Source organism: Myodes glareolus, chromosome 10, assembly GCF_982192425.1.
Source record: "Myodes glareolus chromosome 10, mMyoGla1.1, whole genome shotgun sequence".
Classification (NCBI taxonomy): Eukaryota; Metazoa; Chordata; class Mammalia; order Rodentia; family Cricetidae; genus Myodes; species Myodes glareolus.
Window position 1 is genome coordinate 37,434,718 of NC_142035.1, and position 17,637 is coordinate 37,452,354.

At 38.7% G+C, this 17,637-nt stretch overlaps 1 protein-coding gene across 8 annotated transcripts in view; it reads right to left on the reverse strand.

Moving 5' to 3' along the window:
• Positions 1-17,637, reverse strand: part of Macrod2 (mono-ADP ribosylhydrolase 2) — a 1,889,233-nt gene that overhangs the window by 1,277,586 nt on the left and 594,010 nt on the right. For all 8 annotated transcript variants that reach the window (XM_085696807.2, XM_085696806.2, XM_085696803.2 and 5 more), the window contains exon 5: positions 6,502-6,618. In XM_085696807.2, the coding sequence (XP_085552933.2) occupies positions 6,502-6,618 (117 nt within the window). The remainder of the gene's footprint in view (positions 1-6,501; positions 6,619-17,637) is intronic.

Sequence of the window (17,637 nt, forward strand, 5' to 3'; positions counted from 1 at the left end):
TCCTCTTCTGGAAAGAAGATGATGATTTTATGTTCTTCAGAAGCTATTTTTTTCCCTTTAAGTAACTTGCCATTTAATTATGGAATTGACTCGTGAGAGCCCTCAGGTCCCCATCAAAGGCTGCAGAGTCACATTCTTCCCAGCATGCCCACTTCACTGCACACAATCAGACACCTGCTGGGAGAGTCCAGAAAGGCCGAAATCAGGTCGCCTTCCACAGAGGACTAACTCAGAAACACCTTTTGAGTTACATCTTCCTAATTATGAATTTCCTTGGGCCAAAGCCCCCCCTTTCAGTACATTAGCTAACCCCAATGAATGAAGCAAGGAATGAAGACCTATGGCCCAATACTCTGGCGTTTTAAACTAATTCTCACTACAGACAATTGCCTTACACACTTCTCAGTCCTGTCTCAATACAGAAATTATTTTCTTTCTCATCAGGAATTTTTTCCTCAAGATGGTCTAGTGAGGTGAAAGAATTGAAGAGGTTCAAATCAGCCTCCTAAGACGTATTGACTTGAGGCACAATAAGCAAGGGCAGTCCCAAGAAATGTCAGATGCCAGGCAGGTATTCTGCTTTTGTCAACTTTGATCTATTACACACACTTAATAAAACTTGATAAATATTTAACTTTTATGAATCATGCCTTCCTCCTTATAAAACATGAGGACTGATACAGACTAGGCCTTAAGAAACCACAAAGGACCAGACATCACATGGTTCAGACCTTCCAATCATACAATCCCTAAAGGAATTACTCAACTCACTCACACCAAAGGGTCTGTAAATAATAGGTGAACAAACGGGCATAGCTGGGTTCTAATAAAACTTTACTTACAAAAGCAGGTAGCAGGACTGGGTAACACTGCCAGTGATACTCCACCTACTTCATAACTCCAGGCCACAATCAAGTCTCTACTCTATGATTTAATTTGTTCCTGGGAGCTGCAGATTTGATTTCACTGTATGTGAATTTCTCTTTATTTTGGAAATATATTATCCTTACTTGACATGTCACTTCTTTAGAGCAATTTCAAAGGACTGATAAGCTCATGTTTCAAAGTATTTTGATTTCTTAATGAAGGGCACCAGAGAAATACTAATTACTATCAACAGGACCTTTTAAGCGACTATCCTCTGATTAGTTCGGCACCTAGGAATAGAATAAGGAGACTAATTCATACCACTCACTGAAACAAATTATGTCATTGTTTGTTGCCCTGGACATTCACTGAAATCAATAATGCAACACTAGAAGTTGAATGCCAACATTGAATTTTGATGCCATTTAAAGATTAAATGGGAGAAACAAAAAATATTATACACATAGATTTAATATTTTTATATTTATCTTTGAGGCTTATTTAACACTGAAGAAACTGGGGGTAATCTAAGAAAATATATCTATGAGCTATGTCAAAAAATTAAATGAAGGTGATCATATCCTTACTTTATTTTCACCTCTTTAAGAAAAACTATTAGAAGTAAATTTCTTTTAAGACCTTAGAACTGCATATATGCTGAACCATTTTTAAGATACAATGGATAGTTGACATTAATTCTGTTATTTTCAGGAATATTAGCATAATTTTTCTTTTGTGTCTAACCTTTTACCAATTGGATGACAATTTCCAGTTTTACCAGTTAATTCACTTGACAGAGAGTACTCCAGTACCCGGAATATGTTAGAATGATGCAGCATTGGGCTGGGGAGACAGCACAGAGAGTAATGCTTTGCACAAAATTATCAGGACCTCAGTTTTATACCAAGAACCCATAAAAAAGGTATAATGGTGTGCAACTGTGCAGCACTGGGGCAGTGGAGAGAGGAGGAACCTAGCACTTGCTAGCCATCCAGCCTGGCCTTCTCAGTGAGCTCTCAACCAATGAGAGATCCTGTCTTAAAGAAAGATCAAAGTACATGACTCCTATGGAACAACAAAGAAGGCTGTCCTCTAGCTCTCTCTACATGCAGCATACACACAACAATGAGACATTTATAACAAAGAAAAGAAGCATCATGCAAAGTGTTGACATGCAATATGCTGAAGAAAGAACTTGTAGTTGAGGTGGTGTGACTTCATTTCAAACAGACATAATAGCTGAGTTGAGTCTGAATGATAAGTAGAGAAGATGAAAGAGCAGGCTTTCTAGACAATCATAGGCACTCCTAGATACAAGGAAACATGCTGCAAGTTATACCATTCAAGACATTTTAAGTGGTTCACGATATGATGGCCTATTACAGAAAGCTGAAGAAAATTAGGTTAATCAATGTTTAACTGAAAAAGAGATATGTCAGAATATTGGCGCTTACTTCCATTCACCCTTTCAAGAAATACCTTTCAAGCTTCTCATGTTTGGGGCATTTTAAGAACTTCCATGGATAGTGAAAAATAAAGAAAATAATCCCAACTCCAAAGTCTACACCCTTATTCTGGTAAAGGGATGCATTCAAACAAAAAGAAGTAAGAACAGCATGTTTGAAGTTAGCATGCTACAGTACAACAACGACAGATGAACAGAAGAGCCAGGATAACTATGTCAGCTAGAGTGTGAAGAACATAAAGGAAGCAGTAATGAGGAAGTCTAGAATAGAACTCCAGACAAGGAGACAATAATACCTAGAACTGAGGATCAGCAAGGGAGCATATGAGAGAATACAGAAGGAGGCCACAGTGGGGAAGGAGAGTCTCCACCATACATACCCTTGTTGACAACTGAGGACAGAGACCCCCCTTGCCCCCCGCTCCATGAGCACGGTGCAAAGTGGATTGTAAAATGGAATGCTTGAGAAGTAGGAGTCAGTTAACAAACTATTTTTCCAATGAAAGGGTCCTGATCAAAATCATTCACTTGGTATCTCATTCTTTTACAATAATTAATGACAAAATTAGAACACTATAATATTGACAGTGATGTATGGACTTTCTAGAGCAGACCTGAACAAACCTCTACTCATGACAGATAGGGCACCGAAACAGACAAAGATGTTGTTTCTAGACAGTTAGGTAACCCCAAAACAGTGAAATCACCAGAAAGTCTCACCTTAACATGGTTAATGACTTGCCCAAGTTGCACAAATGGAGTCCACATGCCAGTTAACCATTCTACCCTCTACATATCCTCACGCATACCAAGATGCAGACTTGGTATGTGCAACTGGGGCAGAACCATATACAGCTTGGGAGAAGATGTAGGAGGGAGTGGCTGGATCTCAGGTGAGCATCAAATGACTCTCCCTACCCCTCCTACTATGAAGTATAGTCAACAGGAACAATCTTGAGAGCCTATTGTGGGTTTTTCATGAGTTTTCTAAGCTGGCAATGGCTACTAAGCCTGGAGGACAGAGTTCTACAACAGATAGGGAAATTTAAATATCTCTCATGTGAAAAGCTTCTCTAAAGGTATACACATTTTATCACAAATTCAAAAAAATCTAATCTCACAGAAGGGACTATCTGTTCAAGATTGAAACTGTATAAATAGCCCTTTATATATTTCTTAAGCAACAGTTTTCAATGAAGCTCTAGTCAATACTCTTGTACCATGATTTCTTTTGAGAGAAGTGATTGGTTAGTTTTATGTCAAAAGAAACCATTGAGACATACAGGCAGTGAAAGAAAGAGAGACCATCCAGGGGCTTTTCATTCCACCCATCATGATAAGTCACAGAACACAGACTACAAGTATAATTAGTTCAAATACAACCATTCATGAATAAATTAATTTAGCAAGCATAGAAAAGCAGAGAACAGTCCAAAATGACCAATACAGTATGTAACCCAGACAAAAGCATCCTCAAAACAAATTGCTGGTGCATGAAGATATCATCACTTGAGGCTGGTTGACTGGCTTTAGTGCCCCTATAATGATGAACCCACTGTCTCAGAGGACAGATAGGAGCTAGTCTCTGCTGTCAAACTGTCACAGAATTATTAAATATGGAGGGGAAAATGACCCAAACAGTATGTAATGAGCTCCCTTTTCATTCTCTCACTACAAAAGCACATCTGTGGATTGCTAATGACTCTGAAATGGAGGATCCACATTGATGGAAAAGAAAACTATCTCTCATGAATAGGGAAAAGGAAATGAACACACACAATGTTTATAAAGCATAATTTAAAATATAATGGCTTGTAAAAAAATCTATGAACCACTATAAAGTACAATACAAGTATGAGTTATTATTATTCAATTTCACATTCCTTTTCTTTATGATTTTATTATTAATCATTAACCTTTTAAAATGCAGAGAAATCCTGAAATGTATGAAATATGTTTACTGACAGTCCATGTCTTTGATTTTTTTTTAATGAGGTGGCTGCCATACTGGAGTGCTATTTTCTATCCCATTGAAAGGTTCTTTATTGCACAGACATGCTGTCTTCGTTAATGAAATACCATGACCGAAAGTAACTTGGGAAGGAAAAGGTTTGTGTACAGTTGCATATCACAGTTTATAATCAAAGAGTGTCGGGGCAGGAACCTGGAAGCAGGAGATGATACAGAGACCTGGAGGAGTGCTGCTTATTTACCTGCTCCCTGTAGTTTGTTCAGCCTGTTTTGTTTTTGTTTTTGTTTTTGTTTTTGTTTTGTTTTGTTTTTGGTTTTTTGGTTTTTTTTAAAACAACATTAAGGATCACCAGGCCCCAAGTATAATGGCCTGAGATCATGTGTTAATTAAGAAAATGCGCTGACAGGCTTGACCATAGCCAGATATTATGGATACAGTTTCTCTCTTGAGGGTCCCTCCTCTCAGATGATTCTAGCCTGTGTTAAGTTGACACAAAATGGCACACATGCCATTGAGCTACATATCATGACTGGAGTAGGAATTCCATGCTGAGACCTGGAGGCAAATTGGTCATGTCTAGAGTCTTGGGGGCCATGTGGCCCACTTGCTTTAAAATGTTTCTGAAAGTCACACACCACACGAATGCTCAAACACAGGTTTCAAACATGACAACTTCTAAAACATCGTCTTGCAAATCCCCGTGCCTTAGTGCCTAACCCTAGGTAAATTCTCAATGACTCTGAAATCAAAAGAATGCCATGCAAAGGAAATGAGATATCTAGTACACAGGCATGCCAAATAGCAGCCAAGTCAGTTTTGAAAAGCGTCACACATTCTCAGATAATACACAAAACAATCATTTTACTTGACTCCATGTAGTGATTCCGAGTTTATCAGTGTTCAGAAAGCTCGAAGTTAGAGAATTTTTCTGTCTGTTTTCTTACAGAGAAAGTAGTGAATTCAATGGAAGACCTAGTTTATTATTTGGTTTAAGGACAAACACGAGCCTGAAAGTAATTGATCTGCTCAGGGTGGTACAGGTCAGCTTCATCTCACAGGTCCCATCATGTTAGATTCAAGAGCTGTGTTTGCCAACATGAGCTATAGAATCCCTGAAGGAAAATCACCTTTAATCCTAAGGTCATGAGTTCTATGAGCCAAAGTGCAAACTCCCAATGCCATTGTGAACATGGGTGTTACACAAACAGACAGACAGACACACATACACACACACACACACACACACACACAATTTTTAAAGTTACCTTTAAAAGAAAACACACTATGTCACCATTCACAGATAGTCTTGGGTAATGTAATTTTACATACCCTGTCCATTCAGGTCAACAATATCGCACAAATTATGCTGTACCTTTCTAGTCTGCTTTCTTCACTACTAAAAGACAAACAAAAGTAGCTTTGCCCTCGCATAAAATGTGTTCATAGATCAGGGCAGTCTCTTAAGAAGCAAGTACATAGATTAAATTGGCGTCTCGGTTTCCAGGTCAGTGCACACCTTAATGGTGTAGCACAAACCCTCCCTTATCCCCAGGCCCTGAAAATTATATAATTCTAAAAGGTGCACTTTTAATCACTTCTGTCTGTTTTTTATTCTCTACCACCCCACTGCAGTTAGCTAAACACCGAAGCAACAAGGTCAGTCAATTGCAATGCATTTTTCTATTCAAATATAATAGAAAATTCGACCATTCCACATTCAAAGAGCAAATATATTCTCGGACTGACAACCACATTCCATTGGCTTCTCCTGAGAACCGAGTGTGACAGATGCCTGGGCTGTAATTGCCAATCAGCCTTTACATGGCAGCTGAAAACACAATACATCACTTTGATCTCCTTTGCTCTAAACACATCCACAATCAAGAAACCTGAACGAGGAGTGAGAAATTGGCATCATTTCCAGAAACTGTCACCGGTGGTGCTTAAATACTGGAACGTATATTCTGCTACTGCTTTTATTTCTCAGTTTCAGAGACATTGTTAAAGAACTGAACAACTGAAATTTTCTCTAGTTAATCGTAGAGATAAACATGCACCTACACACTAAATCGGAATACGAGCATATTTAATTAAATCCCACCTCAACTGTCTCCATCTCTAGGCATTCTTTCGAGGGAAAAGGCAAGGCTGGCAGTCTCAATTGATTCTGAACTGAAGCCAAGCATGCCATACTCACACTTTGCAGGGAGGTCATAGCCGCATGTGATTTTTGCGTGTCCAGTCTCACAGCCATTCAGGGTCCGACATTCAGCTAACAAACAGGGACCAGCCGCTCTATGGATGCAGCCATCCACTGGGGGAGAGAGAGAACAAAGTTAACCTATGTTTGACCTTTTGGAAATAAAAGTTTCAATGGACAGGAGAAAAGGAACTCAGTTTCTTCCTCCCCAAACCATAGCTTCGTGGAGGGAAAACTAGTGATGGATACAATGATATAATTCTCTCTCTCTCTCTCTCTCTCTCTCTCTCTCTCTCTCTCTCTCTCTCTCTCTCTTTTTCTCTCTCTCTCCACACCCCATAATAAAAGATATAGAAGAGCAATGCAGGTGGTGTGTGGCTGGTTAAGGTTCTCTTGGGGTGGAGGAGCCCCCGACAGATCGAATAATTTCACTGGTGTAGGCACTTTCTGCCAACATCCGATTTCAATGAAAACAGTTTTAGGAAGAAATGGTAACTGTCTCCTCAGAGCTGTTAAGTATGGTTTTCAGCACACCACCAGTATTAAATGAGGTTACGGGGGGAAAGGCACATGTGTACTCATCTCAAAAGTGAGATGGCAAAAGCAAGGCTACCCGAATAAGAACCAAATCTCTAGACAACTGTTTCTCACAGGCACAATGTGCGCGTGATCAGGTTCCAGCAAGGCAGGAGATAGACAACGCAAGGGTAGATGGGACTTTATAAGCACCTGGAAGACCTTGCACCTGACTTGCTGGCCACAAAAGTAAAGCCAAGCAGTGGCAGCTTTTCTTACTCTGCTAAAGAGCCAGCTTTCTGCCCTCAGGCATCCTTAGCTGTAGCTCCTCCTTTGGGCCCTTTGAATACAGCTACCCTGGCAAGAAGCACCGCGCTGATTTGATTAAAAATCAACACCTTCGGTGCAGGGATCCGAAGCTGGAGCTGAGGTAGAGGGCTAAAGGCTCATGGATACATAAATTAGGAACTTAAACAGGTAACTGTTTAGTCATTTTTGAACATGTACTGCTCTGTGGGCAGAAAGAAAATTCAAGTTTGCAAACCAAGCCAAGGTAGAAGTCAGGGTAATCTAGAATGGAAAAAAAAAAACAAAACACAGTATCTTTGAGAGCTTTTAACACCCTCTTCAACCCCACAGTCAATGCCATCATGCAATTGATGAGGACTCTTCTTAATTTTGTTTTATTTCAAGACAAAGCTAGACACTGGACAGACTTTAGTGCTGAGGGGACAGCCTGTCTGATAGCCAAGGTGACTTCTGTTGCCACTGACTGTTATTAAGACATCAGCAGCCGCTGATCAAGTGTCCAAAGGAAGAAGCTTATTCGAGCTTACCTGCCTTGTCACTTACATATCTCTGGCGTTTGGTCGAGCCTAGCCCTAAAAGACCCTCCTATCAAAATGAATGTATTCCAGACTGCTCTCAACTATCACCCTTCACAGACCCGGGGTGAAATCCTCTCTGTGATCTTTACCAGTCACATGCTGTACTAAGCTCTACTTTATAATGAATTGGTGTTAGAGGTACAACCTCACATACCTGTGCAAGGATTTAAGGACTTGGGTGCACAGGAGGCATCCAACAGGTTTCTTAACACAATGGTGTGTGCTAGACTGATGGTGTTTAGCTTGAATAGCTTAACATGGAGTTGGGTAAATTTAAAAGCAGCTCTTTACCAGCAAATGGGAAACATAAAGAAGACTATAAAAACCACCAAACACTCCACTCCAGACAGAATGCCAATGCCCTGCCCACTGTTCATGCACACACAAATTCTGTCACTCGCAAGGAAAGATTGGAAATAATTGCTCAAAGGTCTTCAAATATCAATTTCACTTTGTAAAATGTATCACATAAAGTTATCAGCTCCAGTGCAGATGATGTTGCACTTGATTCTGCAAGAATAATAGCCTGAAATTATGCTGTGTTCATAAGCAGACAACTTGTTGGGTAAATAAAGTTCCATCCTGCCACAGTCTGCTCTGCAGCTATTAAAAAGAGTAGATGGAGTGTTAGGTTAACAGTCTTTATCATGACAAGATTGTTTCTTGTGCAAATGCCTGGTTTAGAAAACAGTTGTAGACACAAATTGTCTTAGTCTGGTTTCTAATTCTGTAATAATACCATGACCAAAAGCAATTGGGGAGGAAAGGATTGATTTCATCTTACACTCCCAGATAACTGTCCAACACTGAGGAGAAGCTGAAGCCAGTGGAGGAATGTTGTTTCTTGGCTTGCTCATTTTGATTTCTTATGCAAACCAGGATTACCTGCCTAGGGATGGTTCCACCCACAGTGGACTGGGTGCTCCCATACTTCTCAAGAAAATGCCCAACAGGCTTGCCTACAGGCCAATCTTCTGGAGGCATTTTCTCAATAGAGGTTCCCTCCTCTCAGATGACTCTAGCTTGTGTCATGTTGCCCAAAACTAGCCAGATCATAGACAGTGTAGTCACAATTATATATATATAGTTACATCTACACTCTTGTACATGTGTATGTGTAAATATGTATGTACTGGAAAGAAGCACATCTCTAATGACAAGAATAAGAGACAGGGACAAGAGAAAGAAGACTATTAAGAAAAAACTACGTCCTAAATATTTGTGCTTGATTTTTTTTTATAAGCTCTTCAAAGAACAGCTTTGGATTCTTTTTTCTTGACAAAGGGATAGTTGCTTGGTTTGAGATGGATAACAAAAATAGGATTTGTGAGTATACTTAATCATACGTTATCAAATGTCTGCATTATTTAGATTGTAGCCTAATGTAGTTTGCTGATATCTAATTCTTAAAATCCTCATGGTTATACACGCATTCTTGATTGAGTTAGGGTAATGGCAGTGCAGTCAAAAAGCCATTTAATAATAACAACTACTGTTTAAATGCACTGTTCGCATCTGCGTCCCAGACATTACACCAAGGACAACATTCTAAGGCAATACTAATTGGATCATCTCCATTTCATGAGTGCCTAGCCTAGGTTAGCATCTTTCTTAAATCCACAAAGAACTTGCAACATGTCTCAGAGCCCCAGTTTCTTTTCTGATGTGGTGATTATACTCTGAACTATCTATAATTCAGAGTTATTTCTATATCTTTAATTCAGATTATAGATAGTTCAGAGTGTATCCAAATCTGGCAATCTAACCTGCATGTGAATATAATACTATGTTATCACATTGTTACATTTTTAGTTCCATTAATTCTATTTATGATTTCTTATGTGCATACAATCAAATATGCCAATATAAATATGCCACTTTGATGTTGTTTAACAAATGTTTTTATGGACAGTACTGTGACACCAATAAAGATGATACATTACCATCACGCCAATGTCTTCTCGTGTCCTTTCCATCTGAATTCTCCTCTTACCATCATTAGGAGGGGGAGCACTTGTTAGTACTTCAGTGGTTATGACTAAGTTTTAGCTGTTATATATTTCAAACTTCAGGTAGAGGATCTTGTATCAGCAGAATTTTTAAATCACATGTATTATGATTTTATTCTATCTTATTCTTTATAAATAGTCTGCTTTTAAATAGCCCATAATTTCTTTATTCATATCTGAGTGGACAGGAATTATTCAGAGATTTCTTGTGATTTTAAATAAATATACATTGTATACAATTTTTGGCTGCTGTTATATTTTCATTTTCTATGAATAAAATTTCTGGGTTGGTTCTGCATACTTTATAAAGAAGCATGCTTTTCCCAGGCAATGACGTCATTTTCTGCCCCCAGCAGTGTATGAGAACTGCAGTCAGGCATCCTTTTGCCTATCTTTTGTTTCTCTCCATCTTCCTGATTTTAACATTCAAATAGCTACAGAGGATACTCAATTTATACCTTACTGATGGCTAGTAAGGTTAAGTATCTTGCCAAGTGCTAAGAGATGGAGTGCCTACTCACGTCCTTTATTGGTTTTAACTGTCTTTTTTATTATTAAGATGTATTGAATCTGTCAAATTCCAATAGACCACTTTTTTCACTCTAGTGAAGTTTGTGAGATTTTATTGTCCTTTTTCTTACTATTTTTATATCTCTTTTGAAATTTTAAAACCTATTAATCCTTATATCTAAATATCTTATGTCTATAATATCTTATATCTAAATTTCTTAACAGGTTTTACACAGAGATTTTGTAGTACATTTCTGTAAATTCCAGTATCAGTTGACCAACAGGTCTGCTGCCATTGACTGAGTTTTCAAATGATGCTGGGCCACATTTTTTTTTTACATATCTACGAATTGTTGATAGCATATTGAAAATCAAATAATATGTGGAAGAAACTTTAGATTGTTGTTGTAATGGTTAAGTGAAATTGCTAACTTTGTGAAACTGAAATGGTCCTCTAGCCATGGATATAACTGGCTATCTTTATTAGGTTACAGGTAGAAAGAGCTGCCCACTATGAATATGGCCATGCGATGTGGGATTCCCCTCTTTTATGCTGTAAATATGTTGTATTACCAATGGGTAATAAAGAAGTTTGCTATGGCAGGGCAGAACAAAGCTAGGCAGGAAAACTAAACTGAATGAAAGGAGAAAGGTGGAGGCAGGCAGATACCATGTAGCTGCTGAAGGAGAAAACTGCGTGGAACCTTTTTGGTAAGCCACAGCCTTGTGGCGAGACACAGATTAATAGAAATTGGTTAATTTAAGATATAAGAGCTAGCTAGGAATATATATATAGTGTTGTAATTAATATATTTTGTTGTATTTAATATAGTTTCTGTGTGATTGTTCGGGTCTGGGTGGCTGGGAATTGAACGAGCAGTCTCCATTTACAATCATGTGCCCTGCTTTTTGGATGTCATGTAATCAGCTGCTTCAAGCTCCTATTGTCTTGACTCCCTATAATTAAGGACTGTACCCTTGAACTATTATCCAAAATAAGCCTTTTTCTCTTAAATTTCTTTTGTTGTAGTAATTTTACCTCAGCAACAAGGAAATAAACTAAATATACAGTTCTGATGGTTGTGCTAGCAAGCAGGTAAATGACAATCAGGGTGTAGGTGGCTTTATTAAGGTAGAATCTAGCTCCATTTTTCTATTTCTGAAGGCAGTCCATTAGCACTGGGGTGGATTCTGTGTACTTCTAGCATGGGTCTTCTGAAATTTCAGTGCTTACAGTGTTAAGGATGCTCTCCTAACTTGAGGCAGGTAGGGGTTGGCATTAATTGCCAAACTCTATACCTGCTGAAGCTACTCAGTTCCCTGCTCAGTTCTTTCAGGTTTATAGCTTTTATTTTTATCCAGGGCTTATTGAAGACTCTCCCCATACATGCATAATTCAATACTCAGCTAAGGATTTAAAAGGTACTTACTTTTATTCTGGAAGGGGAATTTCCCTCTCTGTTATTCTGTTCTTCCTGGGGACCCCTCTTCAAAACCTAGTCAGTTTGAACTCAGCTCTATAATTTCTCATGTCAACAAAACTAATATATTTAGCCTTTCCAAATAGAATAGGGAGGGGCCTCAACATCTAAGCTATGTGGTCTCTTAGAAGTTCATCTTACCCAGTGGAGTTTCCTTTAAATGATTGAACTCACTTCGGTTTCATTCTGCTTTTAGCTGAATGAATTCCTATAAATGTTTCTGCTATTTTTGTATCTCTTCAGGCATCTATCATTGCTACTGGAACAAAGTTCATTCTGATACTCTGTCATTGACAGAAGCTGAAACTATGTGCCCCCTCTTTTACAGGTTAAAGTATGATCTCATGTTGGTTCAGTTATATTTCTCTTCTTGCGACAAGTTAGTGTGGGGTATAACGTCAGCAGCAGCATCAACTGCCTCAATACTTGTTCTTAAAACTAATAATTTCAAAACACCAAAGGAGAATAGACCAAAATGTAAACACTCACCATAAGATTTTAAAATTCATTAATATTGTCAGTTCTGATACTAGGCTTATTTTCCTAAAATGCATATAAAATCACATTACCATCTTATTAAAATGGCATTTACTTTTACCATTACCTTACATTACAGAAGTTCCAGTTCTAGAATGTGCTGTTTCTAAACGCTTCGCCAGTGTGGTTGGCCTTATGTCCCCAACTAGACATTGTCACACACTTCTTCCTTCTCCTGAGGCCTCACCATTCCCTTCCACACCAGCGTGCTAAGTCCTCTCCTCCCAGGATACCTAGCATGAGCTCCTTTCTTCTTTTCTCTTTCAGGAAGCCTTTTTCAATTGCCAAGGTCAGTGCGACTGTGTTCTCCTTTCCAAAAGTATTGACAACCTCGAGCATTTGTTTGGAGGTCCTAGGAGGGCACTGCAGCTACCTGTATAACCTGGATGGAAGACCAGTCTTCTTTTATGGACTTTGCCTCTCAGCAACCGAGCCTGCCGCTCTAGAGGCTCTAATAATTCTTACAAGACCTACAGTGGTTTAAAGCAGACAAAAATCCAAGCACAGAGAAAGGAGGATTGAAATACAGTCCCACCATAACTAAGAAGCTGTTTGTAATGATACCTGCTGGGGAGTGGGAAAACCAGCTTTCTCTAGTGAAGTATCACTGGGTACATCAATCACAGTCCAGGGTAGGCTCCATGCCCACGAGCAGTTGACCAACACAAAATGGACCCCATATTTTTTTGTGAATGTTTTGTTATTGTTCTTTAGTATTTTTTGTCTTCCTTCTTGTTGTTAGTTTTGGATTAGTTTGTTATTATTTAATTGTTTGTTTTTCGGTTCTTTTTTAAGAGAAAAAAATAAAAGGAGGGAGAAAACATGAAGCTGGGTGGGTAACGGTGTGAGAAGGATCTGGGAAAGTTTGGGGAGGGGAAAACATAATCCAAATATACTATATGAGAAATGCTTAAGTAAAATACATTTATTTGACAAATGGTGTGAGATTCTGCTCTGTAAGCTGTGGATATGTTTTATTACCATTGTTTAATAAAGAAGCTGTTTTGGCCTATGGCATGGCAGAATAGAGCTAGGCAGGAAAACTAAACTGCATGGTGGGAGAAAAATGATAGAGCCAGAAGATACCATGTAGCTGCCGAAGGAGAAAGATGTCAGAACCTAAAGACTCCATGAACCCTAAAACTATAGCAGGAAGCAGTTTGGAGAAAACTATGCCCAAATTCCCAAAATTAATCTTTATAAATGTTTGTTTTCATATAAAAAGGATTGAGTTTAAATGCTTAAATGGTCACAGTCAATTTTATTTTTAAAAAGGGGGGAGATATGATGTAGAGTTGAATATTTTGTATTGGTATGGATCTTGGTCTATTGATACAAATTTAAGGTCGATTTTGTTATACTGTGTATGTATATTTTTGTTCTCGTTTAAGGCATTGTGTTTGTGCAGTTCATTTAAAAATATAATGTATAATTAAGAAATACAGGTTAATAGATAGTCCTCTATAATAGTCAAACTGTACTCACATTAGTTAAGCTTTCTAGATGTACAGAGATATATTTCAGATGGATATTCTTCAAACCTTTCAAAGACTAACAGAATATGGCATTTAAAATGTTTCAGGAACTTAAATTCTTCTCAACAGGGAGACATATCTGCTTCTGGCAACCCCAACTACTTCAGAGAGGTTGATTTGCATAGAAGAAGCTTGTTATGGAATTTGCCTTCAGTGTAACAAGGCTAGCCATTTGGGCAAGAAACTGCTCTTGCCTGGATTGCTTGATGATATGCTGTATAAACTAGACATGCAAGGCCCAGAGAAAAGTGACTGCTGAACTTTCCAAACAAATTAGAATGGTTCTTCAATGTTCCTGCTTCACAGATGAAACTGCCAGACATTCTGCAGGACACAGAGGAAAGTGACCAACTAACTGTCAGTATAGACAAAACAGTCTTTCAAATTTCTTGCTTCATGAAAAAGTCTGCCAGATACTATGGGCCTGTAGGCTGAAGATGAATGCCCCAATGTTACAGAAGAACTTAGGGTGACTGTCCAGGAAGCAAGATGTCTCTGTCAATTCTAGAGTTTTAGAAGTTACTTATAATATCCTTCCTGTTTATTCACATAATATTAAATCCTTCTGGGGTATTTGATGGAGTTAAAGACAGACAGTTATTGTTTTCCTTAATTATAATAAAAGATAAATTATATATGAAACTTTCCAGATAAAAATAGAATACATATTGTAACTGTAATTCTTGCTTGATACCTGTTTTTTATATGTAATTTTACTATGATAAAGTTAAAACCTTTCCTCTATTTAGACAGAAAAGGGAAGATGATATGGGATTTCCCTCTGTATGTTGTAACTATGTTTTATTACCATTGATTAATAAAGAAGCTGCTTTGGTGTACGGCATGACAGAATTGAGCTAAACTAAATTGAATACTGGGAAAAAGAAGGTGGAGCCTGGGATATACCATGTAGCTGTCAAAGGCGAAAGATGCCAAAAACCTACTGGTAAGTCACAGCCTTGTGGTGATACACAGGTTGATAGATGGATTAATTTAAGATATAAGCACTAGCTAGGAATATGCCTAATTGATTGGACAAACAGTATTGTAATTAATACAGTTTTTATGTGATTGTGCAGGTCTGGACAGCTGGGAAAGAAAGAGAAGTTTCTGCTTACAGACAAATTTATATTCTCATGAGAATATAGTCTCATATTCTTATAAGATTCAGGTTAGCAAACTATAGTCACCTTTCTAAGAGGCTCTGTTTCTCATTGCATAAACACTGTAGAACAAGGCACCAAGTTTCTTCTCTTAGTCTCTCAATCCACTGGAAGAATAAGAGACTTTTTATTCCCCTGTATGCCACTGACTATAGTAATCACCAACTCTTTGTAGATATCTATATGGTGGAATTGAATTACATTCAAAGTTAAGGATGAATATTATGACTTTTCAATATTATCATGATTTTAGTAATTCTGAGGAAATAGTTCTGCCATTCAAACCCAATCTGAAACTAAGAAGTAACATGTGATATGCAGCCATAACCATGTGGTTCCTACCTAATACGTGCAGAACATGCAGCTGCTTCCCTTTGGTTTGATGAAACCTGGCAGAGAACCTTTCATACAGGGTTCTCTAAGCATACAGCGGAAAAAGGAGCAGGCTTTGTCTACCTGTCCTTGGGAAAGTACGGGTGAGCAGCATTGAGACTGACAGTGTATCAAAGCCCAATCACAGCTAAAAAAGGAAGAAAAGGGGAAAAAAAAGAATGGTTCACCAACATGGCTGCCTAAATATAAGCTGAACAAGGACAATAATAAACATCCTCAGGTGGAAGGGAAAAACACAGCAGGCCCCAACCCCACACAAAGAACCACAGGCAGCAAAGGAATTCTGAGAGCAGGAGAAATAATCTTCCTTGGGGATCAGCACGCCAACTGATTAACTAATACAGAGTGTGGGTGTGGGGGGTATATGGGAGAATTTTGGAGGGACGAAAGAGAAGAAGGAAACGATGTAATTATATTATAATCTTAAAAAGATTAAAGAAATAACTTTTTAAAGAATAAAAGAACAAAAAAAGCCTAAAAGCTATAGGAAAATAGAACTAGGTTTCCAGACAGCAACAGGACTATCACTACATAAGAGGAATATGGGAAAAAGCAGCTAAGTTCTAAATGTAAATACAGTAACCATGGACAGAATGTCTTAGGACTGCTATTGGTAGACCGTGTCCCCAGCACAAAGTACTTAGATTTCCTCTGAGGCGCTCAGCTGGACAACACTTCCCAGGCACCTGCTAGTTTTGGAGGCTCACAAGATCAGATCCTATTTAAAGGGTAAAAATGAAGTAAATACTTCAGTGACACGGCCCTAATGTCTGTGCACACAATTCCATACAGACCTGCAGCTTCTTCAGAAGGGCCCTAAGGCCAGGAAAAGCCTCTAGTGGTACAGGACAGTGCTGTGCCTGCAGGGAAAGTACCTATGGCCCTAAGCGACTGTAAGGAGCCAAACTGCACTCCCTTGAGCACCCCAAATGGACTGCAAAACAAATGATCAAGAAATCTTTAGTATGTAAAGCAACTAGGACAATGGAATATTTCTTTTATTTTTTTCATGGACTCACAAAATCAAGATGTTTATTTTGTTCTCTTGCACACAACACTTAAACCATTCCCATTTCACCAATCCTGCTCTCTGGGAGCTCACAGTCTCTGAAACAGTCACCGTGAAATGTAGAGCCAGTGTTTAAGGCATTACATCAAATGCAGACTTGTCATTTAGATGACTCTTTGGAAGTGGCTGGAAAGGGCAGGCTCAAGATTAAACGATACGATGTACGCCCTGCCTCACTTTCCTGATTCTAGTAAGGAACCTAGGCCCACAGTCTGAAAGAGAGTTTGGGACAACCCTACCATAGTGAAACTGATGGATTGTTGAGGATGTTCCACATGTGGGCAATGGGGTGTTGAGTGTTCTTCCATTTTGGATCTGTAACTCTGGAGAAAGGTAATCCTTTACCTAGCTTTATAGAAATTCTAATGGGGTGACTGCTTCTTGAAGCAAACTTAAGACCTCTACCTGGTTTGTAAATACCAACTTCTAATTGGTATGCTAATTATAACCACAGCATTGAATGTCTACTGTATCAGGAAACAGATTTTAAAAACTAAGCTGCCTGGGATAAAGACAGAAAGGGAAAAGTAGGCAGGGGCCAAGGAAATCCAGACACAGTCTTCCCATGGAAGAAAGTTTTAGATAAGCATAGGAGCTGGGTGTTAAAGTTCAAGAGCATGGGATTTAAGCTTTACCTCTTCCTGTACTAACCACACCCTCTAGAACCTAGTCCGGGATCTCAAGTGCAGGTTTTGTAGTAGACTGCTTCTAACCTGAATCTCCCCTGAAGAACCATGTCAGAGTGAGATTTCTCTTGGTTTCAGACTCATAGCACCTTGTCCTAACTAGCCTTGGTTCTTCTCACCTCACTGATAAGGTCCTGTTTCTCATAGTGTATGCTTTATTTTTAGGATTTTTGGGGTTAAACAAGGCTATGTTTAACCTGATGTATGCTAGAGAAGTGATCCATATCTAAGCTGCATCTCAGCCCCTGGAAGGTGTTTTATGGCAGCTCATCTGGAGATCTCTAGAAAGCACCAGGGTGACCACTAAGTGTGGTTTCTGTATTCCCCTGGGTTTATTGTTCCTTAGC